Genomic DNA, 12,610 nt, shown 5'->3' on the forward strand with positions numbered 1-12,610 from the left:
GAGCGTCTCTTTATCTTTATCTTATCTAAACCAGGATTTCCTTCTTACTCTAGCACTACACAGCGGATTAATATAATCAGACCTTGATGATGAGTTGGGAAACACTTACATAGACAATCAATTTAGATATGTAGGACCCTGCGGAACACGGAAGCCTCCGCTAGAGCCTGTCTCCTTTTCGTTCAGCGCGGAGAGGGAGAGCGAAAGAGTGTGAGAGAAAATGAGAGAGAGAAAGAGAGAGACAGAGCGCTGACTCCTCCTCATTCTCCGGTGTCAAAGTTGACATCAGCCCTGGAGCCGAGTTGAACGGCAGCCTCGTGCGTGAACGGGAGAGCGAGCTCACATCATTCAGTGGCGAATGCTGCACGGAGTTATGTACCTCGCGCTGCCTTGCCCTCTGAACTGCCTGCCGTCATGGATTGCAAACCGCGCGCGAAACCAATACTACTTTTTATTTTACTGTTCATCTTGTCGTTTATTCGCTCAGCACTTCTGACCATCCACCCGTCCAATGAAGGTAAGAGTAAGTGAGAGAGGGTCGGACATAAAGAAAGAGAGAGTGTGAGATCCATGTAGGAAAAGTGTTCGCTCACAGACAGAGCTATAGCACATCTTGCTGCAGCGGCTCGTCTCACAGTCTGGACGGCATGCATTTGAAGGAAGGGGGTTCTGACTGCGCTGATGCTGTGGATGGAAGGGACAGGAAATGTCATGTTAGACCATTCGATAATGTTCAAATATTGTCATTGCGGTATTTTAGCACATTTGTAAATAATCGTTTAATTAGTTTAACCCACTATGATGTGTGTTGATCCAAGCTTCAATGCGATAGAAGGATTGATGCACGGACTCCGTGTGGCGTTTTAAACCCTCATTAAGAGTTATTGACCGGCTGGTAAATCGGTGGAAACTGGAATCTGATGGGGGGATCACGATAATCAGCTGGGGGGCATCACGATAATCAGCTTTGGACAGTTAACACCGGGGTTCCCGTGCATCTAGGTTGGAATTATCGTCTGGCATGCCATAGTTCTTCTCCAAATAGTGAGAATAATAGCCTACATTTTGAAACGCAGATGCCAAAGTGTAGATGTTGATGTTTGGTGTTATTACTCACAAATGCCCATGTAGGCTATTGACCCATAACAATACCGAGTAGAAGCAGGCAATCCAAGCGCTGCAGCGCACAGTAAATGACCAGGGGCAGGCAGTGGACCTCCGCTTAGCTTCTTACCCAAGCTGATCAGACATTGGCCTAAATAGATGTGATTTAGAAAATGCAGCCTATTCATATTCATTAGTATTCATACACGGATGGTGTATTGGATTATATCAATATAGCCCACTTTATGGGGACGTGCTGGAAGGAACACGCACACTCTAAAGAATAAAATCCCGTAGCGCAAGGAATCATCCACTCGATATTTCCATTGATTAACCCATTGGCTACTTTTTCTTAAATAGGCCAATCTCGACAGGTTGTTTATTATCGCTCGCACATGCGCGCGCGCGCGTGCACATGCACACACACACACACACACAGGCGCAAATGATGAGATGACTGGCCTATAGTTCCAAAGGGCAAGGCTCATCTGTAATTGCACTTTGATTACGAAATGAATGTAGGCTACTTGGACCGTCGATAGTCAGACAGAGCCAAATACTAATCAAGGGGTGAGCTCAGTAAAATGTAATGATTTATCGTCATGCTATTATTGACTTGTTACTACATGGGAATAATTCAAAGTAGAGAACATGTAATATAATATTTTAAAAATGTTAAATTAGGAATTGTAACATAATTCAATTGTAAACATATTGGCATAGGCCTATATACAATTGAAGTGAAAAGTTTAAGACATTGAACAACTGAAAACATGCGAGCGACTAGACTGCATTTCCCCGGCGTATTCTTTGTTGCAACAACGTGGCAGTACATCATGTAGGCCTATACAGCCTTCATAGGCGACCAGCATCACTTTTGTGTTCTTCTTGTAGGGAAGCACAACGCTTGAATAGGCCTATAAAAAATGGCTTTCGAATATATGGTATCAAAATGAACAACGAATACTGCTCAAAGGTCATATTAGGCCTATGGGCCATGCACCGTGAGTGGTCAAAGTTTAGGCCATATAAAACAACTTCTGTCTTTGGGTAATACATTCGCCTAGATTTCAACCCATATCATAGCTATTTAACATGGTCAATGTATTATAATGTATTATACCGGGAAGGAGTTATTATTTCTACAAAGCGGTTAGTCCTCGCTCCATGCATGTAGACTATACTGCACGCGCGTGTCGCCTCTTCTCATCTTCTTTATATTATTGCCTAACTCACAGGCCGTCAGTCTATCACCGGTTAATAAACCAAGCTTGGAGATTATGAAGTGACTTTTGTTTTTCGATTTGATATATAGGTTAATTAAATGCAAGGGTCTCTGGCATTAATCTGACTAATGTCTTTTCAGAAACTTTAGATATTTTGAGATGATTTCATCTTTGATATTTTCGATTAATAAACAGCACGTTAATAGCCTATCGACTTCTGCTTTGACTGTTTCGTACTTTGATTCACCTCACTATTTCCAGGAGCCCACACAGCTCGATTTCGGCGGGCCAGTCCTCGACATATCCTACAGTATTGAAGTCAAATATAGGCCTAGTCATTCCATTTTTATGTTAGCCTAATTATTGTTTAGGCCTATTTAGGCTGTTTATGAACTGATGTATTGTTCATGAAGTTCGGTTTATGTCTCGTATGGTGCTAATGTAAGCTATGTAGATGCAATTTAGTCGATATGTAGGCCTATTAGATATATACAATTTGTGTTCAGGAAATGTTGTTGTAGCTTACACTCAACCCGAGGACAATTACAGTGTATAGGCCTACCCGTTGGTAAGCCTATTACTTATTGTTTATGACGTCTGCTATGGTGTACACCTAATGATGGCTGTCCGCAACACCCTGTCTGTCTGCCAGGGAGTGTCAGTGTCGAGCCGTTCTCACCGTGAAGCCTCACACGCTCTTGCATATCCTATCTGTAATAATATAACTATCAAAAACCCTTCTATCAGAAACAGAAAGCTCATGCTCCGCAGAGGAGAGGAGAGAGGAATTGTCTCCCTTGTTTAATACTGTTTTTGTGCTCGAGGCACGGTGTCATCATGGCCGGGTAAAGTCAGAAACCCCCTCCCTTTCACAGGCTACTTAAGTCCCTCTCATAAAGCAAATGTTTAGCACAAATCCAAATTCTCTCCGTTTATTTCAACATGGAAACAACGTGGAACTATCATATCGGTTTATTTGCGTTTAAGAGTGCAGAACTAAAAATGGGGACATGGCTATAAAAGTTTAGCTTATTTTAGTAGGCCTAGGCTATTGCCTTGTATGAAAAATGTAGATTAGTTCTATGCATCTATATTTGCAGGAAAATATGTATTTGATAGGCTACATATCTGTGAAGAAAATGTTTACATATTGACAACGGCAATTAACCTACCTTATTTATAAATGGACCATATCATTTTAAAGTGAACCGAAAATAAACTATGGGCCTAGACTATAGGCCAGGCACATCTAGGGTTGATAACTCTGCAAGTAGCCTACGTGTTAGAATGTTTTTTATTTAGCCCAAATGTGTTATTTATAAAAAAAATGTAAGTTTCCTCTGTCTGTTGGTCAGCGTGACCACACGCAGATTCTGTTGTGGTTTAAGCTTACTCTTTTTAGGACATCCTTTAACGTCCTTTTGGAAATATTCACTGCGTTTTGTTGCCAGATATCATATAATCTATCATTTTAGAGCAAAGAAAGTCGTAAATCAACTACAGTAGTAATGCAGTCCGACCACTCTTCAATCCGTAACGCCCTACTTTGGGGCTTCGAGCGGAACCACGACTCGCATGGGCTGCATTATATAAAACCCATACTCTAAAATAATACACTGGGATATAGGCGGATTTAGGACAACTTGACCATGTGTGTGTGTTTTGAGATAAGTTAAAGAGTAAGGGCAATGAAAACGTGGAAGTTTTCGACGTTTAAAACTAGCCGATTTCATGACGACTAAGATTCTATGTCACTTTTAATGGTTCTCAGAATGTAGAGGTTAATCATAGTAATTATAATAACGATAATTACACAGTCATTTAGGTTATTCATCGTTATCATTGATTATAGGCCTAATGATTCTGATGATGACAATACTCTTTATAATTAGCCTAAATATATGTTTTATTCTTATTGCTAACTTCTAGCTCCTCTTGTGTTTACTTATGGTGAAAGAAAAACGTTTTCAACAACTTCGACGAGGTACAATTTCAACATACACGCACATGCTTCGCATTACGCATGGCCAGCATTTTAATGTTAAAATGTAGATTTTAGGGATCCAAAGTTTGCCTATCAGGCCTACAAATGTTAATTTATTTATTTACTTTGGCCTGTATATACGTATTTTTTTATTGTTTCGTTTTAATTAACTGAGGCCTTTTGCAACACTGGGAAAGTTGAGCCATGCTCTAGTTTCCCCTCGTCGTTATGGCCTACCGTCCCTGTAAAAGTGTATTCTTTTTTCTTCAGGACCTTGTGAGATCTTCTCATTGCACTTCATTTGAACTGACCCCATGAAAAATGTATATTTTTGCTGATAAATATATTGGTAACGTTTTAGCAGCACATTGTACTATTTTACAAGCCATAGCCTATGAATGATTGATTGTTGAATGTGTTCTAAGGCTACTGCTTGGTCAGATTATTCTGTGATGGACCAAAACTTGGTGACGTGATTTATTCCCACTTTCCATAGGCTAATGGTTGTTTTTATACAAAATATAAAATAAATCAAAATAAAGAAAACGAATTGTGAAATGTACCATACCATAAAATATACGCATAATTCAAGTTGAATTATATGCTGTTCAGAGAAAACAATTCAGTATAGGCCTATCCAGAATTGTATCACCATATCCATATTATGATCATGGTTTCAATATGACTTTGATCAAATGCATATTGGCCCACATGCTATTAGTCATTACAGACTGCCAATATTGCTACACACTCGTGTTTACAGAAACAAATACATTTTTCTGCCATTTAGCAGTGCTTGTGTAAATCCTGGACAAACTTTGGTGAGCTACTATACTGTGTTCCGTATTGCGCTTAATATACCGCAGGAGTAGGCTAGCGGAGAAAGTAGCCTGATATGGCCGCTTTTAGGACTGTTCGTTTTAGGGGGGATAATTTGGCACGAAGTTATGTCATATTCAGATATTGTATTGGTTGATTTGGAGGGATTCTTGCACCAAACGGATCAGTGTATTTTCTCAGTGTAAATGTGTCTTTGAGTGAGAGCGCAGCATACAATTACAGAATGGCTCTGTAGACCTACGTGTGTGTGTGAATATAGGTGACAGTACTGAGTCTGTATGCGTGGTGCTTGGTATGGTTTCTCTCCCTGCCCGGGCGTCGGTATTTTTAGCAGGTAGCAGGAGGCCATGCCCAGGGAGGCTGGAGCAGTAACCCGCTGGGAGGAGCAGGTTTGTGAGCGATGGTACCTGGGGGGGGGGGGGGGGGGGGGGGGGGGGGGTTGAAAATGTGCTTACACATGTTCCCACTTTAAAAATAGTGATCTCTGTGTGTTTGTTGTGTTTGTGTGGGAGGCCTGTAGGAAGCAGTGTGAAGAGTGCTGTTATCTAATATCTCACAATAAATCAGTATTAGAGAGAGAGAGAGAGAGAGAGAGAGAGAGAGAGAGAGAGAGAGAGAGAGAGAGAGAGAGAGAGAGAGAGAGAGAGAGAGAGAGAGTGTGTTTACATGCGAGTATGAGCTGTGAGAGGGGAACCAGCAGCAGCATCAGACACAGCCACACTCAGTTTGAATAATTCATGATGGGAGGAGAACACTTCACCCTGAACACACAGTCACAACCTGCAGACATGCCTGGCTGCAGACAGACTACTGCAGCCCTACACAACCTGCAGTCACAGACTACTGCAGCCCTACACAACCTGCAGTCACAGACTACTGCAGCCCTACACAACCTGCAGTCACAGACTACTGCAGCCCTACACAACCTGCAGTCACAGACTACTGCAGCCCTACACAACCTGCAGTCACAGACTACTGCAGCCTTACACAACCTGCAGTCACAGACTACTGCAGCCTTACACAACCTGCAGTCACAGACTACTGCAGCCCTACACAACCTGCAGTCACAGACTACTGCAGCCCTACACAACCTGCAGTCACAGACTACTGTACAACTTACTGCTGAGCTGAAATCTTCAATAAACACTCATTCAGATGGACATGTTGGGCCTGTGGGTCTACTGCCTGTCTCTGTCTCTCCTATTTTGATTCACCTGGCTGCCTCCATGTGGTTTGTTCCCAGACCAGAGACCAGAGACCAGCAGTAGCCAACTCAGACTGCTATTAATACTGTTCCTTACTGTTAGTTACCGTAAAGAGCCCTGCTTTCTGAGACACTGAGGTTGACTAACTGGGTAGACACATGACGCGAGAGTGTGTGAGCGTTTTGTGTGAGTGTTCTTGCATTCGTTTGTGCGTCTTTGTGTAATGAGTGTGTGCATGTGGACCTTCACGTGCATGTACACGTGTGTATGAGTGCGTGGGATTTTGGTGGAGATTTCTGGCCCTTGCAGCTGGAGAAGCAGCGTCAGATAGAGCCATCTCATTTTCTGCTCTCATATTCCCCATGCTTGGCTCAATTTGAGACGGGGTCTGGCTCGTTGAGAAATGTAAATTGGAACCAATGGAGCTAGATGCTGCACTGCTATAATCTGACAGGAGCAGATAGCTTTATTAGCTCTAATAGGAGTCTGTCTTCTGAATATGTGTGTGTCCGTGCGTGTGTGTGTGTGCGTGCGTCCCTGCACCCTGACCGCCAGCTGCTTGGCTAGAACTTAGGTGAGCCTCAATTTTGTGGGTTTCAGCTAATAGTCTCTATTTACCTCTCCTCTCTCTCTATACTCCACCCTGTACTCTCTCTCTATACTATATATATATATACTATACTCCACCCTGAACTCTCTCTCTATACTATATATATACTATACTCCACCCTGAACTCTCTCTCTATACTATATATATACTATACTCCACCCTGAACTCTCTCTCTATACTATATATATATACACTATACTCCACCCTGTACTCTCTCTCTATACTATATATATATATATACTATACTCCACCCTGAACTCTCTCTCTATACTATATATATACACTATACTCCACCCTGAACTCTCTCTCTATACTATATATATACTATACTCCACCCCGAACTCTCTCTCTATACTATATATATACTATACTCCACCCTGAATTCTCTCTCTATACTATATATATACTATACTCCACCCTGAACTCTCTCTCTATACTATATATATACACTATACTCCACCCTGTACTCTCTCTCTATACTATATATATATATATACTATACTCCACCCTGTACTCTCTCTCTATACTATATATATATATACTATACTCCACCCTGTACTCTCTCTCTATACTATATATATGTAACGGCAGTCTAAGTCGTCCTCCTCCTCAGACGAGGAGAGGCGAGAAGGATCTGAGGACCAATGTGCAGCGTGGTAATTTTCCATTATTTAATTAACACAAAACAAGACACTATACAAAATGACAAAACAAACTAACCGTCACAGTCCTAGCTGGTGCAGACAACACACAAAGACAGGAAACAACCACCCACAATCCCCAACACAAAACAAGCCACCTATATATGATTCTCAATCAGGGACAACGATTGACAGCTGTCTCTGATTGAGAACCATATTAGGCTGGACACAGAAACAGACTAACTAGACACACAACATAGAATTCCCACCCAGCTCACGTCCTGACCAACACTAAACAAGCAAAACACATAAGAACTCTGGTCAGGACGTTACAATATATATATATATATATATACTATACTCCACCCTGAACTCTCTCTCTATACTATATATATATATACTATACTCCACCCTGAACTCTCTCTCTATACTATATATATATATATACTATACTCCACCCTGTACTCTCTCTCTATACTATATATATATATACTATACTCCACCCTGTACTCTCTCGCTATACTATATATATATACACTATACTCCACCCTGTACTCTCTCTCTATACTATATATATATACTATACTCCACCCTGTACTCTCTCTCTATACTATATATATATATACTATACTCCACCCTGAACTCTCTCTCTATACTATATATATACTATACTCCATCCTCTCCTCTCTCTCTATACTCCATCCTGTACTCTCTCTCTATACTCCATCCTGTACTCTCTCTCTATACTCCATCCTCTCCTCTCTCTCTATACTCCACCCTGTACTCTCTCTATATACTATATATATACACTATACTCCATCCTGTACTCTCTCTCTATACTCCATCCTGTACTCTCTCTCTATACTCCATCCTCTCCTTTCTCTCTATACTCCACCCTGTACTCTCTCTCTATAGTCCACCCTGTACTCTCTCTCTATACTATATATATACACTATACTCCATCCTGTACTCTCTCTCTATACTCCATCCTGTACTCTCTCTCTATACTCCATCCTGTACTCTCTCTCTATACTCCATCCTCTCCTCTCTCTATACTCCACCCTGTACTCTCTCTCTATACTATATATATATATACTATACTCCACCCTGAGCTCTCTCTCTATACTATATATATATACACTATACTCCATCCTGTACTCTCTCTCGATACTCCATCCTCGACTCTCTCTCTATACTCCATCCTGTACTCTCTCTCTATACTCCATCCTGTACTCTCTCTCTATACTCCATCCTGTACTCTCTCTCTATACTCCATCCTGTACTCTCTCTCTATACTCCACCCTGTACTCTCTCTCTATACTCCATCCTGTACTCTCTCTCTATACTCCATCCTGTACTCTCGCTCTATACTCCATCCTGTACTCTCTCTCTATACTCCATCCTGTACTCTCTCTCTATACTCCATCCTGTAATCGCTCTCTATACTCCATCCTGTACTCTCTCTCTATACTCCATCCTGTACTCTCTCTCTATACTCCATCCCTTCCTGGCAGAGGGCTGCAGGTTCTCCTCAAGAATCTGTTGGTATTTTGCACTGTCCATTTCCCCTTCTATCCTGACAAGTGGTCCAGTCCCTGCTAAAGAGAAACACCCCCACAACAGGATGCTGCCACCGTCGTGTTGTACTGTAGGCATGGTGTTCTTTACTGTAGGCATGGTGTTCTTTACTGTAGGCATGGTGTTCTTTACTGTAGACATGGTGTTCTTTACTGTAGTCATGGTGTTCTTTACTGTAGACATGGTGTTCTTTACTGTAGGCATGGTGTTCTTTACTGTAGGCATGGTGTTCTTTACTGTAGACATGGTGTTCTTTACTGTAGTCATGGTGTTCTTTACTGTAGACATGGTGTTCTTTACTGTAGGCATGGTGTTCTTTACTGTAGGCATGGTGTTCTTTACTGTAGACATGGTGTTCTTTACTGTAGTCATGGTGTTCTTTACTGTAGGCATGGTGTTCTTTACTGTAGACATGGTGTTCTTTACTGTAGGCATGGTGTTCTTTACTGTAGGCATGGTGTTCTTTACTGTAGGCATAGTGTTCTTTACTGTAGGCATGGTGTTCTTTACTGTAGGCATGGTGTTCTTTACTGTAGGCATAGTGTTCTTTACTGTAGGCATGGTGTTCTTTACTGTAGTCATGGTGTTCTTTACTGTAGGCATGGTGTTCTTTACTGTAGGCATGGTGTTCTTTACTGTAGGCATGGTGTTCTTTACTGTAGACATGGGGTTCTTTACTGTAGGCATGGTGTTCTTTACTGTAGGCATGGTGTTCTTTACTGTAGGCATGGTGTTCTTTACTGTAGACATGGTGTTCTTTACTGTAGACATGGTGTTCTTTACTGTAGACATGGTGTTCTTTACTGTAGACATGGTGTTCTTTACTGTAGACATGGTGTTCTTTACTGTAGGCATGGTGTTCTTTACTGTAGACATGGTGTTCTTTACTGTAGACATGGTGTTCTTTACTGTAGACATGGTGTTCTTTACTGTAGACATGGTGCTCTTTACTGTAGGCATGGTGTTCTTTACTGTAGGCATGGTGTTCTTTACTGTAGACATGGTGTTCTTTACTGTAGGCATGGTGTTCTTTACTGTAGGCATGGTGTTCTTTATTGTAGGCATGGTGTTCTTTACTGTAGACATGGTGTTCTTTACTGTAGACATGGTGTTCTTTACTGTAGGCATGGTGTTCTTTACTGTAGGCATGGTGTTCTATACTGTAGGCATGGTGTGCTTTACTGTAGGCATGGTGTTCTTTACTGTAGACATGGTGTTCTTTACTGTAGACATGGTGTTCTTTACTGTAGGCATGGTGTTCTTTACTGTAGGCATGGTGTTCTTTACTGTAGGCATGGTGTTATTTACTGTAGGCATGGTGTTCTTTACTGTAGGCATGGTGTTCTTTACTGTAGACATGGTGTTCTTTACTGTAGACATGGTGTTCTTTACTGTAGGCATGGTGTTATTTACTGTAGGCATGGTGTTCTTTACTGTAGGCATGGTGTTATTTACTGTAGGCATGGTGTTCTTTACTGTAGGCATGGTGTTCTTTACTGTAGACATGGTGTTCTTTACTGTAGGCATGGTGCTCTTTACTGTAGGCATGGTGTTCTTTACTGTAGTCATGGTGTTCTTTACTGTAGGCATGGTGTTCTTTACTGTAGACATGGTGTTCTTTGGGTGGAAAGATGTATTCATAAGGGCACAAGGCGAGACCCAGATGCAGACACGGGAGGCAGATGGTTTGAGTTTTTGATATTTATTATAATCCAAAAAGGGTAGGCAAGAGAATGGTCGTGGACAGGCAAAAGGTCAAAACCAGTTCAGAGTCCAGGAGGTACAGAGTGTCAGACAAGCTCGTGGTCAAGGCAGGCAGAATGGTCCGGCAGGTGGGTACTGAGTCCAGAAACAGGCAAGGGTCAAAACCGGGAGGACTAGAAAAAGGAAAATAGAAAAAGCAGGAGCACAGGAAAAACACACTGGTTGACTTGAACATACAAGACGAACTGGCACAGAGAGACAGGAAACACAGGGATAAATACACGGAGGAAAATAAGCCACACCTGGAGGAGGTGGAGGACAGGTGAAACAGATCAGGGTGTGACAGTATTGGGTTTTCGCCAGACATATCGTTTTGCGTTCATGCCAAAAAGTTCAATTTTGGTCTCATCTGACCACAACACCTTTTGCCACTTGGCCTCAGAATCTACAATGTGCTTTTTGGCAAAGCTCAAACGAGACTTGATGTGGCTTTTTTTGAGGAGTGGTGTTTTTCTTGCCACCCTCCCATAGAGGCCAGATTCGTGGAGAGCTTGTGATATTGTGGTCACATCCACAGATTGACCAGTCTTTGCCATAAAGGCCTGAAGCTCCTTCAAAGTCGCCATTTGCTTCTTGGTAGCCTCTCTGATCAATCTCCTCCTTGCCCGATCATCCAGTTTGGAGGGACGGCCTGATCTATGCAGGGTCTGGGTGGTGCCATACACCTTCCACTTCTTAATAATGGTCGTAACTGTGCGCCGAGGGATAGACAAAGCCTTTGAAATCTTTTTATATCCATCCTCTGACTTGTGCCTTTCCACAGCTTTATCTCGTAGATCTTTAGAAGTACCTTTCCGCCCATAGTGTATTCTTTGCTTTGAATTGCACTACTAAGCAGTTGAGTTGTGCAATTCTGAACTAATCAAAGTCACTATAATTGATCACAGATGGAAGCCAATTAGCTTGATTTGTGATCTGGAAGGTGGTTGGTTATACCTCAGCAAGTTTGCAATTGCAATTCTAAGGGGGGTGTTCACATACCCAAATAGGGGATTTTACTGTTTTAATTGTAATTAATTTATAGAGTTTTTTAAATATTTTTTTTCACTTGGATATTGTGGGTTACTGTGTGTAAATAAAGCAGTAAAAAGTCAAATTTTATGTGTTTTCATTTCAGGCTGTAAGGCAACAAAAGGTGAACATTTTGAAAGGGGGTGGTGACTTTCTATTCCCACTGCACATAGTGGTGCCAAAGACAAGCTTGCCACAATCAACTGCTTTCCCATAAGACACTCATCCCGGCACTCATCCCGACACTCATCCCTGTTTCTTCTCTCTCCTCATCTCTACAGTGAACCTGTTGGACTCCAAAGCCAGCCAGGGGGAGCTGGGATGGATATCCTACCCATCGCATGGGGTGAGTAGTACATACATGTCCCATGGCTTGCACACATACAGTATCTGCACATTCTGTCCTCTGTCAGCATTCTGTCCTGTCATCAGATTTCAGTGTTTTAATGGTGCTTAGGACATTTGAAAACAAACAATACAAACACATCTTATTTTCTGTTATCCTATGAATGAAGTGGGATTAACAATCCTTAAGAGTCTAAATCTAAGTAACATAATAAAAAATCCCAGTCAAAATACGTCCGTTTAAGCTAGAGACATCAGTTTTTTTACATGGCTGCATCTCAATCCACTGCATCCGCCTATGT

The 12,610-nt window shown here is 41.7% G+C and overlaps 1 protein-coding gene across 1 annotated transcript in view; it reads left to right on the forward strand.

The window, feature by feature from the left end:
- Positions 1–340: 340 nt before the first annotated feature.
- The window catches only part of epha3 (eph receptor A3), a 134,849-nt gene continuing 122,579 nt past the window's right edge, over positions 341–12,610 (forward strand). Inside the window, exons 1-2 of the mRNA XM_039014696.1 lie at positions 341–517; positions 12,245–12,309. Of these exons, the coding sequence (XP_038870624.1) occupies positions 415–517; positions 12,245–12,309 (168 nt within the window). The 5' untranslated portion in view covers positions 341–414. The remainder of the gene's footprint in view (positions 518–12,244; positions 12,310–12,610) is intronic.

The sequence above is a fragment of the Salvelinus namaycush genome, chromosome 19 (assembly GCF_016432855.1).
Source record: "Salvelinus namaycush isolate Seneca chromosome 19, SaNama_1.0, whole genome shotgun sequence".
NCBI lineage: Eukaryota > Metazoa > Chordata > Actinopteri > Salmoniformes > Salmonidae > Salvelinus > Salvelinus namaycush.